Here is a 15833-nt window from a genome sequence, read left to right on the forward strand (position 1 = left end):
AGGCGGGTGGTGGTGGCACATGGGTGATGCTGGAGGCCAGGCCTGGCACTTGGCATGGGCTTACCACGTCGGAGAGGCCCGATACGGCAATCATGGCTACGTCCCCTAGGTCTTGATGAGGAGAGGGGTTATTTTGGTCAGAGACCGGCAGTGAGGACAGCCTCAGGCAGTGGCGCTGAAGCACCATGTCTAGGATGGAGTGGCTTTGGTTTTACAGATAAAGACGAGTAGGGTGATGCTTCCATCCCCCGATAAGAGGAACAGAGAAAGGGCTGGAGGCAGGGAGGGAATCGTACCCACGTACCCATGGAGAGTGTTGTGGAAATCCTTTATTCTGTCCACGACAATGCAGAGCTTACACCGCTGCCTCCCACCCATCCACTCCCCTGCACAAGGCCACCTGCTCTGATCTCCTTTCTTAACAGCTCTTGGCTGCTACAGACACAGGCAGGGACCTTTGATTGTGTGGAAGCTTCTTGTTGAGAAATTTCTGAAGCTTGCTTAGCTGCTAAGGAGTAAGTTGACAACGTCTCTCTAAAGACTAAGACAGGAGAGCCCTGCCTCAGGGGCTCTGGAATAAAGGAACCTGACCTGGTGTCAGGGGGTGTGGATGGAGTTCTGACTGCTGCTTGCCAGCCGGGCATTCCTGAGCAAGTCATCCTAACACAGCAACTGGTCCGACTCAGTGGTTCGCTAGCACGGTAGCTCAGGCAGGGGCCAGGGTTCGTCTGTTTTGTCCCTTGCCGTAATTCCCAGTGCCGACAACAGTAACTGGTACACAGTGGTCTTGCTGAATAAAGGAACAAGTGCCTACCTAGCACATTGTACCGAGGATCATATGATATTCACGTAGTTAACAAACTTTTAAAAGTATTAGTGAGATGGTACTTAGTGTGCACGTGCCTTGTAAATGTGGCATAAAGGTGCCACATAAATAAGGCTAAATATGTGTAATACAGAGCTTTTTCCCAGACCCCACACAGAAATCTTAATTCCCCTACCGTGTTCTCTACCCAAGAAAAGGCAAAAGAAAAAAAAAAGACCAAGTACTTCAATGAAAAGGTAGACACTTGAAGCGAGAGACAACTGAATTAACTTTATTCTCTTCTAACTGCAGATTCAAGGTATACAACTGAACATTGCTATTTTTCTTATGAGACTTATAAATAAAAATACAAAAAATGTTCACTACAAAAAAATCTACTGTTAGTAGGATGTAAAAAATATTCTCTTTGCTATAGAAGGCACAAACTTCACTTAGTGACACATGGAGAGAGAAAAAAACCTGCAGCAGTAAATTCATTTTTTCTTTTTTTTTTTTTTTAAATCTTGTCAGATACACTGAAATTACAAAGAAACGCATCAATCTACACGAAACGAAGGCAGATGCGGAAAGCTGCAACCAGGACTGCACAACGTTGAGTGAAACTGCTTCGGAACTAGAACAGATACGGAGCGGCAAGCACGACTTGGGGAAGTGGGCTGGGGACGGGGTGGAGGGGGGCGGGCAGCAGAAGGAAGGAGGGAGGGAGAGAGAATGGAGCCAACAAAAATGAGAGGGGGAGCCAGAGGGAGGAGGGGAGTTTGGGAGGGGGAGACAGGAGAGGGCAAGGGCGAGAGGTGGGGAGGAGGGAGAGAGAGAAAGAGATTGATTTGTACAAAAAAGTAACCAGTAAAATTGAAGAAACAAAATTGGGCAACCTCCTAAAATTAGGCTAAGAGGAGGCGCTGAGGTAGACATTAACTAGAACATCGATGAATTAAGAACACTATTCTGTAATACAGAGCAGTCCGACTGGCACTTGTGCTGTCACGACATAAGACAAGCCACAGAAACAAACAAGTAACAAAACAAAACATAATACCCAAACCAAAAGGCTTAGTTCTGCTTGGTCCAGCAGGGCAGCGGGGCCCTCAGTGCTATAATTTACATACATATATATATATATATTTATCTTTATATATATGGGTCGGATGTCATGGTGCACCACCACGGCTTCTTAACCTTACGAAGATCATGCATAACACTATGTGAACAAATCCTATGATACACACCAGGAGGCTGGTACCCTGTCTGCGAAGTGGGATGCCAAGGGCCCGGGGAGGCCGCAGCTGCTGGCTAACTGGTCTGCAGGAACTGCACCCTCTTCCTCCCCACCCCTCTCCCCTGACCCAACCTCTCTGGCTTGTCCTGCACCGTTCTCCTGGCCATCTCTGCCTTTTTTTTCCCCTCCCATCTGTCCCACCACGTAGGGTGAGTCTCGCTTTCTGTCCTCCCACTGAAATACCCAGGTAAGTGCCACCATTCTAGCCAAGCCAGCAGAGGCTCCAGGAAGGAGGAGATAAGATGGGAGGGGGAACGATGACCACAGGATGGGCCTAAGAAAGGTGAATGAACAGAGTCTAATCTCCTGCTTTTCTGTCTGACATCCTGGTGCGCCCCCAGTTTTCACCCTAGCTCGGCTTGCCAGGAAACTGGCCCAAAGACTCCCCTCACCCTGCCACCCTGTCATAGACAGAGTCGAAAGGCTGCCCACCTCTGCTCACTCCCCTATAAGGAGGTACGCTCAGTGACCCTTTCCCATCCACAGCAGTTGTACCAATAGCATCCAGAAAGGTACCATACACTTGTGAAAAATTGCAGCAGTGTTTTTTTTCTTTTTTCTTTTTTTTCTCAACATGGAAAAACTGTTCAGGCACAAAGATTAAACAAGCCCGCGTTGCATCCCTTGGATTGTACTGAATCACTGGGTCCCTCAGCCTCCCTACCCACCCCTGCACCCCAAGATCTGCCTTCCCCATATTCACGGCCTCCTCCTCCTCCAAAGCAGCCCAAAGCAGCAATGATAGTTACTATTTTATATCAGTCTCTTGCTATATATATATCTATATATATCTATATATTTGTCTATCCTATATATACATAGGATTTTAATGCTTTGAATGAGTGAAGGAGTGGCTAGGGAAAGAGCACATGAGTGAGGCATAAATGTCACCAAACGCATTAAGGGACACACTTGTAGGAGCTGGACATGGGAAAGGGACTATTAACCAACGTGGCCTTGCCAGGCTGGAGAAGTTTTTCACTGTGCTGGGTAAGGCAGTAGCAAGCAGGGTTGTCAGCAGTACCACAGCTAAAGGCAGCCAGGTGCCAAAGGAGTCAGATGGCATGAAGAAGGGGGGAGGAGAGATATTCAGATCCCACCTGGGAGAGACCCTCCCACCCTCCTCCTCCCCCCTTAACTCCAGACACTTCTAAAGCTCTCACCTTGCCCCCTGGCCACTAGGCCTTGTGACATTAGAACTGTTCCGTCGTTGTGGGTAGGAAGTTGGAGAAGAGGCATGTTACACTCTATTCAGGTGTCTTCATGGGGAGAGGAGGGTACAGCAAGTTCAGAGGTGACCCCAGACAGTAGCCCTCAGAAACCACATTCCCCCGAGCTCTCCCCTACCTCCCCACTGGGGTCTGCAGCGGGGTTGGGGGTGGGGGGGGAGGGGGTGTCCAGATGCTGATTTAGTACTATCCAATGCTGCAACACCAGATTATGACAATACTGCATGATTTGACACACAACCACACACACAAAGCACGCACGCACACGCACACACATGTACAAAGGGATATTTTGGTGGTGGTGGACTTTTATTTTTGTCTTTTGTCTTCCTATTCACATTACAAAAGGAAAGGGCAAGGTTCTGCAGAACTGACGAAGGAACTAACAGATACTACAAAAATATTACAATTTGTAAAGATCAGCTCAACCCTCTGAGCTTTTATGAATGGAGGGGGGAGGGGCCCAGGCTGAGTGGGAAGGGTAAGGGAGGGAGGGGCCCGCTAGTTCTACGGAATAGTTTTTTTTCTCTTCCTTCCCCACCCATGTTGAATGACATCTTGCTGTTAAAAGTACTGTTTTCTGGGATTTACAGATCCCCTGAGGGCCAGCCAGTCCCTGCTTCTTCCCAGACCAGAGGAGGAAGCCATAGTGCATAATGATTTCTTACAGACGGCCCCTCCCCCAAATGAGTTCACCCTTTTCACATTAGAATCATGACAACTGTTCTAGTCACATATTTCAAGTTTAGCTTCTTTTCCTTTCCAAAACACTAAGTCGTGATCATGGTTGCAAAATAGCATCCTCCCTACTTTATCATCCCTAATGAACAGTCTAGTGACGCTGTCCTCCCAATTCACATCCCCCCAACACACAATTTTAAGGCCTTCAGATTTGGTGGATGAGATTGAAGGGGAGGGCAGGAGGGCTGGGGCCGAGGGACAGGGGGGTCGTCACAGCAGCACCCATCCCTCTGGCTTCCCTACATTCCTCGAGACCCTTCTCCCCAAACCGCTTCCCTAAATCACTTTGTAAAACCTAAGATCAAAACGCAGCCACAACTTTCTCAGAGAGAGAAAGGAAAGAAAAAATAATAATAATAAAAACTCTTACACATAAAGCATGAGATGAAACGGAGGGTCCGTCCCAAAGCAAACACAAACATTGCAAATGTGCTTTCCAAAATTCAGGAGGGTGGGGGGAGGTTGGGGAAAAGAGGGAGGAAGAGCAGCAGAACGGGAGGTGGGAAAGGAACAAAAGAACAACTGGACAAACGGAAGAGGTAGCTTTTAGAAAAACAACACCCCCACCCCAACACAACACAACAAAGGCTGGATCCCGCCCCCTCCCCAAAGACCGGCCGTGAAAACAGACCAGTTCTGGCAATGAGAATGCACACAGAGGTGGGACCACACAGTTGCAAGGATCCGAGTACAGGCCCTCAAACTTCAATGGCCCAGCAAATTGTAAGAAAGGTAGGATTCCCTCCAGAGTGTTTTAGGCTGAACGGATGGTGGCCACAGGTGACTTCATGCCCCGGGCAGAGCCAACAGTGACTCCCTAGTGCCCCTTGGGGACCATGAGACCCCAGTGCGACATCCCCTCCCTACCCACTTTTTTGCCCTCCCCAGCCCTCCCATTCAGATCCTGAGTATCAACTCCTCCTGCGCAGCTCCTTCCAGCTGGGAGGCTGGTCTCCAGGGGCATGGGGAGGGCCTTGGCCAGCTGAAGTCTATAAAAACAACTATTAATTTACACAAGAAACAGAAAAGAACACCCTCCCCATTCCTCCAAGCCCCAACTAAAAAAGAGATAACAGAGGTTAAAAAAGCTCATGAGGTCACAAAAAACTGAGGTAATTCAAGTACAATGTGCTAACAGGGGACACAGAAAAGAAGCAAAACATAACACAATGCCAAAGCGCTTTCAACTCCTCCTCCTCGTCCTCCTCGTCCTCCTCGTCCTCGTCCTCCTCCTCCTCCTCCTCCTGCTCCTCCTCCTCCTCCCCATTGTGGACCGAGGAGCCCCATGAGTCAGGAATTCTGTGCGACTCTCTCCAAACCTGGGTTTTCTTGCTGAGCTCACTACGTCTGGGGTCCCCAGTGTGACTCAGCAACTTCCTCCCTTGCCCAGCTTCCTTCAGCCCAGGGGGGCGGGCGGGCGGGGTGTCCTCTTCTTCAGGTGTAGGGCCTCTCTAGAGAAAGACATCCACAGCCTTCCCTTGGATCATAAACCCTCCATGGGACTGAAGTAGGGCCGCTGTAGGGGCTGTTGTTTGTTTGGTAGGATATTAGGTATTTAGTTGTGATGCTTTTCCATTTTGGAAGCAGCGCAGCAGGAATCCTGCTCATGATGGGGCTGGACTAGGGTGGGGTATTCTATTTGTTTTCTGTTCTCAGAAGGCTGAGGGTAGGAGGGCTCTGGAGTCAGAGGCAGCTGTCCCACTAGGGAAGTGGAAAGGATGGAGATACCGCCAGGTCCCTGAGGGGCTGGGACTCCCCTGGGACTTGGAGGACAAGAGTCAAGGGGAGGCTGGGAACAAAGAGCTGGGGGAGGGGGAGGGGCCTCGAGGCTCTCAGAGACCACCAGGGGACACCCAGATGTGGCAGAGCAGAGGAAAGCAGCAGGTGGGCTGAGTGGTGGGAAGAGAAACAGAGCCCTTCCTCTCCCTAGTTGGCCTCCAGCAAACTAGAGCTGCCATTTTGAGCAACTAGTGAGCCAGCCCAGCCCGATCTGCAGGGGAGAGCCCTTCTGGCTCCCCTCCTCCCTCCCTTCATCTTCTGGGGGGCTGGAGGAGGACGGCCGACAGAGACTGTGTGGCTCTGACCAGAGGACCTCTCACCTGCTTCTTAGCCTCCGTTTCTGGATACATAAAGGAAGGACTGGGTGGAGAGAGGAGAAAAATCTGCCACCATTTGAGTGAACGACATACCCCACCCCATGGCAGAAAATCAGGCAAACCTCCAGCCGGGAGGGGAGGGTGGAGGCCCCCAGAGGAGGGGCAGTGGCTTGGCATCCAGGTCATCTGGAGCCCAGAGAGAATCCAAGGCCAAAAAGCTATCAGGTTTCCTTTTTCTTCTCTTTTTTTTTCTTTTCCTTTTTTTATTTTTCACAGTCCTTCCTTGACTTCATCTCACTCCAACTCTTCTTTCCTGGCTCCCCGCTCGGCTCCACTGCCGTGGGCCCCCGCTTCACACGTAGCACAGGTAGAGGTACGTCTTCTCTATCCTCCAGTCAGGCGGGATCTCCTCGGGCTTGTGGCCCTTCATGTGCTTCTGCATGGAGGAGAGGCTGGGGCAGTACTCCGTGCAGATGGTGCACTGGTAGGGCGAGGCGCCGTTGTGTGTTCTCAGGTGCTTGATCATGGCCGAGTAGTCCCGGGAGCGCTGGTGGCAGAGCTTACACTCAAAGGGCTTCTCACCTGAGGGCGGGGAGATGGGGCAGGAGAAAGTGAGGACAGGCAGAGGGCAAGTGAGGGCCCCAAGTCACCCTCAGGGGTGCCAGGGAAGCTGGGTTCCTGCAGCTGGGCTTGCTCCAACAGAACTTCCTGGGACAATCAAGGCACCACCCCAGACGGCAGCCACCAGTTACACATGGCTATGAATGAGGCTGTGCGACTGGGGCTCTACAGTTTTCTAACTTTTATTTCATGGTAACTAATTAAATAGCTACACGTAGCTAGTTTGCCCAGCTCCTTGTCTTACTATTCTCAACTCTCCCAAGGCCGAAGTCTTTTCCCTTTCTAATTAAGAAAATGGATGTCTAGAAAGAGAAAGGTCCCAAAGTCCTCAGGAATGGCTCTTCAAGTCACAAGCCACAGTTCCATCCAGAGAGTAGGTGGATCAAGACCTTTCAGGGCTACAGATGGTGATGGTGGGGAGCAGGGGTGGGGGGAAACCGAGGAAACCCCGAGTGTCCCCTTCAAATATGCTACACCTGGGGACATGTATCCTGCTAAAGCTCTTTCTTTTGAGACGAAGTCTCACTCTCTCGTCCAGGCTTGAAAGCAGTGGTACAATCTCAGCTCACTGCAACCTCCACCTCCCAGGTTCAAGCAATCCCCTGCCTCAGCGTCCCAAGTAGCTGGGATCACAGGTGCTACCACCACGCCGGCCTACTTTTTATATTTCTAGTAGGGACAGGTTTTCACCATGTTGGCCAGGCTGGGCTTGAACTCCTGATCTCAAGTGATCCATCTCCCTTGGCCTCCCTAACTGCTGGGATTACAGGCGTGAGCCACTGCACCCAGACTATCCTGCTAAAACTCTAGACCTCGCCCTGGGGACCCTGCCTCCCTCCTGAGGCTGGAATTGGGGGTAGGGTGGGATGGGAGGAATAAAGAACCTGGGAGTGCACAGCCACACCCTAGCCTTCTATACCCCAACTTTCCTTCCACAGAGTCCCCTGGAGCCGAGCAGAGGATGTAAGGGGACCTTGTTTCAATACAGTAATTAACTGGCCGGCCATCTCGCTATCAATACTCCTCCACGCACAGGCCCCAGCAAATAATGAAGTAATGAACAGCCAAAGTGATCTAACTATCGACCAGCTATTTACAATACTCATTGCCAATACAGTTAATGATCCACCTGCCAGGTCACATCCCTGACAAGGGGCTAAGGAAACGCCAGGGCTCGGGGAAATCCTCTAGGTCACTATAATTGTCAGCAATGGACACCTCACCCTCTCCTTGTGGGCTCAAACTGGGGCAAGAATACTGAGCTCTGACAACACACAGCTCTGCTTACTGCTCCTTCTGTCTACCCTCCCCCTCTAAAGGCAACGTACTCTCCTCTAAGCCAGCAGGATCTGCCTGAGGCCACCTCTCCCCCTTCCTCTGGACAGGACAGCTGTCTCCCCTGATCAGAGGGGGCATCTTCGTTTTCCAAGTTCCACCACCTCTTATTCTGTAAATCAACCTTCCCCACAACCAGCTGTGTGCTGGTGGTAAATGTCTAACAACTGGCTTTCCAAATAGCCCTGGTTTGTAGCGTCTGCCGATTGCTATGATGTGACTACTCCTCCCCGGGCCAATTTTAAGCAACTAAGGTGATGTCACTGAACTTGAAATTGTGAAGAAATGTGAAAAATTAGCTTTCACAAAGCAAGTGCAGCTCCAGGACTCCACTGCCCCCAACCTGGGAAACTATGGAAGACCCTCCACTTATTTTGTCTTCTGACCTCAGGAAAAAGAGTAGCCTATATTTCTTTGTCCAATATGAACAAGAAGATTGCAGTGGCTCACACTTGCAATCCTAGTACTTTGGGAGGCTGAGGAGGGTAGATCACTTGAGGTCAGGAGTTTGAGGCCAGCCTGACCAACATGGCGAAACCCTGTCTCTACTAAAAAAATACAAAATTAGCTGGGCATGGTGGCACATGCCTGTAATCCCAGGTAATTGGGAGGCTGAGGCAGGAGAATCACTTGAATCTGGGAGGTGGCGGTTGCAGTGAGCTGAGATTGTGCCATTGCACTCCAGCCTGGGCAACAAGAGTAAAAGTTAAAAAAAAAAAAAAAAAAAAAAAAGAATGTGACGGCACTCTGAAATGTAAAACCTCATATGCATACAGGGATTATTAAATATATCTGCTCCTCTAATCTCAGAACCAAACACAAGCTAACTTTACAATTTCCCAACCTTCATAATAACCTAATTCAATGCACCCTAATTCTTACTCCAACTGAAATTACCCTAACCTTCACTTTCAGCTAAGTGCTCACATATAGACATCATTTTGCATGTCACCTCTGAACTACTGGTATAGCTGCCTGGAGGGCTGGCGGGATCTCATTGGAAAGTGTGCTGGGATTGATTAGTAATGTCTGCCTTGGCCTTGACTGGGGTGTGGTGGTCCTCAGGCCACCATACCAGCCCTTAATAGAACCTCTTCTACTCTTTGGTTCAGCCTGGGATCATTCTCACTTAGGCTTCTCCGACAGACCATCTGTTCTCCACCTCCACCCAGGTCTGAGAGCCAGCTCAGGCCCCTCCCTGGCCCTTGGTACCTGTGTGCACCCTATAGTGCGTCTCCAGCTGATGCTTGAGGCTGAACTTCTTGCCACAGCCATTGCACTCGTAGGGTTTCTCACCCGTGTGGATGCGTTTGTGGCTCTTGAGCGTGCTCTCATCCCGGAAGCAGCTGCCACAGAACTCACACTCATAGGGGTGGTCACCTGTGGGGAAAAGGGGCTGGATCAGGTCTTTGCCCTTCCCTGCCCCCTCTACAGGAGACAGTAGGGCACATTCAGTGCATGAAAGGGATGAGACAACCTGTATTTACCACCTCCAAAGACAACTTAAAGATCCACACCTCCATTGAATAAACAAGCAATACCTGTGTTCACACAGGTCCATACTTTACTGTGGCCCCATGATCATCTGTGGGGCAAGGGCCAGTCCTGGGAAAAGAGAGCCCATTTGGTTCAGGCATGGACAGCAGCCCCCAGAAAGCATGCCCCCACGTGGATACATACAGCAGGCCTCAGGGCTTTGAGACCTCACCATCCTGCTTCTTAGATGGCCTCTTCTCCCGTTCCTCTAGGTAAAGTGTGAAAATCACTCCAGTTTGACTCCGCAACCTTCAAAGAAATCTCTCCAATTTGGAGAACTTCACATTGTCTCCCAAATACCTTCGACAGTCCCCAATTTCTTACGTAGCTGTTTTCTCTGCTCAATTTCTTTTCTCCCTGGTGAACTCCTAATCATCCTTCAAAGCCCAGTTCATACCCCTGTGTGGACTTCCCTTTAGTTCCCCAGGCAGAATGAATCACACTTTCCTCTGTGTCCCCAAAGAGAAGAAATGTCCAGAATTTTGTTCTTTTATTAGTGTGGTATAATTTGTATGGCACTTTCGCATTAAAATGGCCCACATTTCCTGAGCACTCAGATGTGTGATGTGATCGTATCAGGCGATCATGGCAACAACCTTAAAGAAAGATATTATTCTCATTTTATAGTTGAGAAAAAATAAGATGCTTGGAGATGCTTCAACATCATCCCTGAGGTGAAACAGCAAGTAAGGAACTGAGCTGGGATTCAGGTTTGGGTCTGGCTCCAGAGTCCGGGTACCATATACTTGTCAGCTTGTTGACACACTGTGCTGTATCTACTGGCTTGCCCACCATACCTCCAGCATGGAAGCACCACCAAGATAAGAAGCCAGCCTCACCCATCCTTGTAGCCTGAGGACATCGCACAGGGAGAACCCAGAACAGACTCAGGAAATGGTGGGCCTATGAAACCTGGAGAGAACTGCCTTTTCTAGGTCTGGAATCTAAGTCCATCAGGGTCTCTTTTGAGGATCCCACTCTTAAATCCCCAGAGCATGAGAGGTTGGGGTGTGGAGATTAACTATCTTGCATTTCATACCCATAGTGGAGGGTTTGGGGGATGAAAGGTGAGGACTCCAGCTACTTATTTATTACAGGAATGAAGGCGCAGACAATAAAGATAGATTGATCACCCCAGACTTTGTTCATGAATATTTAAATATCGCTGATTCGTCTTGTCACTGTAATTACAATTTCTCTGGGCTGCATCTCCAACAACCACAGTTTATGGTAAAGAATGGCCCACTGTATTTCACTTGTCCCTCTGCAGATGTGCGGGGCTGCCAACCGTGTAATGTCCTCTGCATTTCATACATTTTCTTCAGCTGCTGAAGGTTTAAGTCATCCACAATGACCTACGTTTTTTCATTATCCCCATGTCAAACTGCGCTCGTGCCTGGGCATAAATTGTCCTTCTCGTTATAGACTCGCATGCCTGTGCCTTCACTTCCTTTTTAAAATGATATTTTACTCTCTCCTCTCTCTCCCCTCCTCAGTCCACTACCAAATCTCCCACCTCCCAAAGCCAGGCCCCTGTACCCACATAAATTCTCATCTCTTCTGATGGCTCTGAAGGGTTTTTAGGGCTCTGTGGGGAGTGGATGCTGGGCTCTGTTCAGTGGCTGACTTTCTCATGGGTGGAGGATTTGCAAGAAGCGCTGATGCCACGAGAGGGGCACTTTAATCAGGAATCAGATGGGAGAAGCTCAAAGAGTGGCATCAGGCCTTGGCACCAGTTCACCCCTATCTATAGGGCGTTGTGCTGGTTCAGAGGCTCGGCCAGCAAGTCCCTCACCTGCAGATCTGGGGATGAGCCAAGGCCTGGGGTTCTCAGCTGGGGAAATTGCTACCTGCCCATCGTCACTGTCAGAGCCATGGGTACTGCCTGGCCTCCAGCGCTATCAAACCCAAGGGGAGTGGAGGCCCGTGCAGACCCTGGTACTAATTAGTTGTGTGTCTAATACAGTCAGGGCCAGTCTGTGTGTGTGTGTGTGTGTGTGTGTGTGTGTGTGTGTGTGTGTGTCCTAACCCACTCTCTCTGTGTGTTTGTACTCACAGCCCCATCTGGTCTGACAGCCAACTCCCCCTCCTTACTGAATCGGCAACGATTACGACTTTAATCAAAGATTCAGTATCCTCATTAAGGTATAAATAAATAAATAAAGCAAAGGCCACGTGAGACTTCAGCCGGAGCCGGTAATTAAAACGTACATCGGCAGCCACCCAGCCGGGGGGAAGGCGTGTGGTAGGGAGGCAGGGGGTGGCTGCCTGTGCCTTTCACCTCCAGAGGGGTCCCTAACAATTTAAAAAACAAAGGGTTAAGACAGAGGAGTTTGTTTGATCCGATTTTTATGAATTTAATTATAAAGTGGAGCACATGTTAAATGAGAAATCTCCTGAGTCTGCCCAGTGAAAAGAATAAAAAGAACTTAGAAGGAAAAACCAACAACAACAAAAAAAAAAAAGAAAAGAAAGAAAAGTCACCAACACACATGTATCCCCATCCTGATTTGGAAGCATGGTGAGCACCTGGCATGAAATCCTCACCCTGAGAGCTAATTGTGTCGGTGTGGCCATAATGTACACAAAACTGGCTGCAGAACTCAAAATCCAATTTGTGGTATGTTGATTAACTCTGTAGCCTCTTTAATGAGCTTGACATTAAGTGCAGGACAAACGAGACTAATTAGAGCCCCCTCCAGCCTGCCCAGTGCACCTGTGACCCCCCACACCCCCAATCTGTCCTTACTTGGTGCTTTCTCTGGTACTGGCCAAGCCTAGTGTCTGTTGTCCTCCCCACCCCAGCCCCATCCTGCTGGCTCCTCAGGCCCCTCCCTCCCAGTCCCTCCCTTCAGCACAGCTGAGAGTTTATTATATGATGAGCCGTGTGAATCAGGGATCCATCAATGCCAAGAGCACGGCTGGACTAACCTACCAAACACAGCTGCTGGTGCTAAACACTCAGCCCCAGCAGCAAATGGGCCAAGAACAACGGAATATTAATGAGGCATTGTGTGTGGGGTGTGCACAGCCTGTATATGGCTTGTGTGCACAGTGCCTCGCTGGTGTGAAAATGCGTGGGTGTCTCTCTGTGTGTGCACAGGCAGCACACACGCTCCGTGTATCCTAGAATAAGCAAGGGCTTCTCCCCAACTCTGGAAACAGCCCTTCCCCAGGGATCTGTGCCATGACTGACACAAGGGCATGTGACATTTTAATATCTGAGCTCTGAGACGGTGGCATGGACAGAGCAGGGCATATTCTGGGTGGATTTAGCAGGACTGAGATCATGCAAGTTAAACGAAGCCAACTGATTTGACCCAGCAGCATGCTCATGCTCAGAACTGGCTGAAAGGTATCTAGCCATCTTTCTTTCTTTCCTTTTTTTCTTTTTTTTTGAGAGGGAGTCTCACTCTGTCGCCCAGGCTGGAGTACAGTGGTGTGATCTCGGCTCACTGCAACCTCTACTTCCTGGGTTAAAGCCATTCACCTGCCTCAGCCTCCTGAGTAGCTGGGATTACAGGCTCACGCCACCACAGCCGGCTAATTTTTGTATTTTCAGTAGAGACGGGGTTTCACCATGTTGGCCAGGCTCGTCTCGAACTCCTGACCTTATGATTCACCGGCCTTGGCCTCCCAAAGTTCTGGGATTACGGGTGTGAGCCACCACGCCTGGCCAAGCCATCTTTCGTAACACTAAATGAACTCAGGGACCCATTGAGGGAGGTGTTCATAGGAAGGTGCATATACCTGCAGGGGAGACACTTATGCAGTCGCTGTAGAGAAAGTCCTTGTCAATATCCCACCCTTGGCCCTTCTTATTGAGCCCGCCCCTCTGGGCACTACCTCTGTCCTATGCCAGCAATTTTAAGTAGTTCTGTGAAATCTGGTGGTGCTAAGGCAAGGTGCTCCTCTGAACAAAATGGCATCCACAGGTGAAAGCCAGGAAGGCTCCTTAATGAGGATACCTACTGCTGGCAGACCAGGCCAGCTCCAGCCATGAGAAGTAAAGTTCTTCCCTTATTTAGCAGAGCCTGCCACCCATGCAAGACCTGGCCTGCATACTCAATCTCTGAGCTGTGACAAGACTCTCAAAATGAAGAGAGGGCCTACTGCTGTTCCTTTACATGGCATGCAGAGGTTTTTATGAGTATACACTCTGTTACATACCCAGATAGAGACCTGACCCCACCACTCCCTACAAACACAGCACACAAAGGCAGAGTCACATGCAGACTCAGAAATGGGCATTCCTTTATCGAGGTACAAGTCAGCAGAGCCCCAGTTTTGGCACAGAGAAAAGAAGGAATATAAGCCATCCACTCCCCTGTTAGGGAAGATGAAGCCTAGAGGGTGGCGGCAGGGAATGGCCAGCCCCTGGGCACCCGGCCTCCTTACCTCATAACCCTTCCCTTGTCCCATCACCTGGAACTGGCTGAGCAGCAATATTTCACTGCTCACCGTTTAAATGACCTCCTGGTCTTCCCTAAACAGGGTTAAGGTCCAAGTATAGGCCTTTGTTATTGCAGGGAAAGTAGGACCACTTCAGCATGCCCTCAGAAGCCCGAAGCTGACTTCAGAAATGTGTGTGGATGGAGTGTGGGGCATCAAGAGTGGTGGGAGGCAGGGCAGACACTGTTAAGAGACCCAGCAGGTCAGTGTTTCTCAAAATTCCTTTTGGGTCTACCTACATGAGAATCCCTTGGGAATACCTACTAATAATGCTGGGTCTGGGATCCCACCCCTAGCCCCACGGAATAAAAGTTTCTGAGAGTGGGACCCGAGAGTCTCCCTTTTTAACAAGCATCCTGTGTTGAACACGGCAAGACTTCCGCAGAAGAGGGCTAGGAGAACTGTCCACATTTACCTGCACGACAGGCAGCCCCTGCATGTCTAAACCTTGAGCAGAAGGGCTGAGGGCTGACTCAGCCCACCACCTCCACTTTACGTCCTTGGAGGTAAATATAGACATGGGCTCCCAGAGGTCCGATCCACCCGTCAGGTGGACTGACCTACCTGTATGTGAGCGCAGGTGGCGTTTGAGGGCCGTGTGGCTGGGGAAGGTACGGTTGCACTCGCTGCAGATGTAGCTGCGCACGCCCGCGTGGACCTCCATGTGCTGCTGCAGTGCGCTCTGTGCCTGGAAACGCTTCCCACACAGCAGGCAGAAGACGGCCATGTCGGTGCCTGTGGGAGACAGGAGAGGGGGCGCCTCAGGAGGGTGGGAACACAAGGCACGTTCTTTACCCATCTGGAGTGAGAGCTAGCGTCGGGACTCACACCTCCAAATCCCCGTGTTCAGGGGCAAATCCAGAGTTGGCCCAGGCTGTGCAACAGTGAGCACCCAGTATGTGGCCCCAGTGATGGCAAAATCGACATCGCTCCTGAGCTCCGGAAGCTCAAGTCTAGCGGGAGAGGGAGAGGCAGTAATCAAATGCATCACAACAGCAAGGGTAATGTGCAACCGTGTTGGGTGGTACGTAAAAGAAGGCAGGGTACTAAGAGAGTACATACCGGATGGACGTCACAGAGTCTGGGGCAGAATGTGGGGGAGTCAGGGTAGACCCAGCAAGGACAAACGATAACAAAGATACGGTGGGCCAGTCATTGTTTTAACATAACTAATATAAATCCACAACTCCAAAAGCTAGCCTCTGTCATCCTCATGTTTTAGACAAGAGAGATCAAGTACTTTGGCCAAAATCCCATAAAGCAGCAGTCCACAACATTTTTGGCACCAGGGACCGGCTTCATGGAAGGCAACTTTTCCAGGTACGGTAGGCGGATGGTTACGGGATGATTCAAGTGCATTACATTTACCATTAGACTCTCAATAAGGAGAGTGCAGCCTAGATCCCGTGAATGCACAGTTCCCAGTAGGGTTTACGCTCCTGTGAGAATCTAATGTCACCACTAATATGACAGCAGAAGGAGCTCAGCTTTGCTCGCTTGCCTCCTGCTATGCAGCCCAGCTCCTAACAGGCCACAGCCGGGGCAGTGGGGATCCCTGCCATAGAGTCCATAACTGGCAGAGCTGGGATTCACACCAACGCACCCTAGATTTTAATGCTTTCCCAAGTTTAACTAAAGACCCTGCTTTTTTAAACTACTTCGCCACTCACTAAAGCATTAATCTTAGGGTCTATTCATTCAACAAGTATTACTTGGTG

General features: G+C 50.0%; 1 protein-coding gene across 4 annotated transcripts in view; it reads right to left on the reverse strand.

Moving 5' to 3' along the window:
• Positions 1-1078: 1078 nt before the first annotated feature.
• Positions 1079-15833, reverse strand: part of ZBTB16 (zinc finger and BTB domain containing 16) — a 199985-nt gene continuing 185230 nt past the window's right edge. For all 4 annotated transcript variants that reach the window (XM_032285476.1, XM_032285479.1, XM_032285477.1 and 1 more), the window contains exons 5-7: positions 14680-14850; positions 9340-9507; positions 1079-6753 (exon numbers count right to left, since the gene is read on the reverse strand). In XM_032285476.1, coding sequence (XP_032141367.1) covers positions 6524-6753; positions 9340-9507; positions 14680-14850 — 569 coding nt within the window. In that variant the 3' untranslated portion in view covers positions 1079-6523. The remainder of the gene's footprint in view (positions 6754-9339; positions 9508-14679; positions 14851-15833) is intronic.

This window comes from Sapajus apella, unplaced genomic scaffold, assembly GCF_009761245.1.
Source record: "Sapajus apella isolate SASKATOON/1434 unplaced genomic scaffold, GSC_monkey_1.0 scaffold16, whole genome shotgun sequence".
NCBI classification, from domain to species: Eukaryota; Metazoa; Chordata; class Mammalia; order Primates; family Cebidae; genus Sapajus; species Sapajus apella.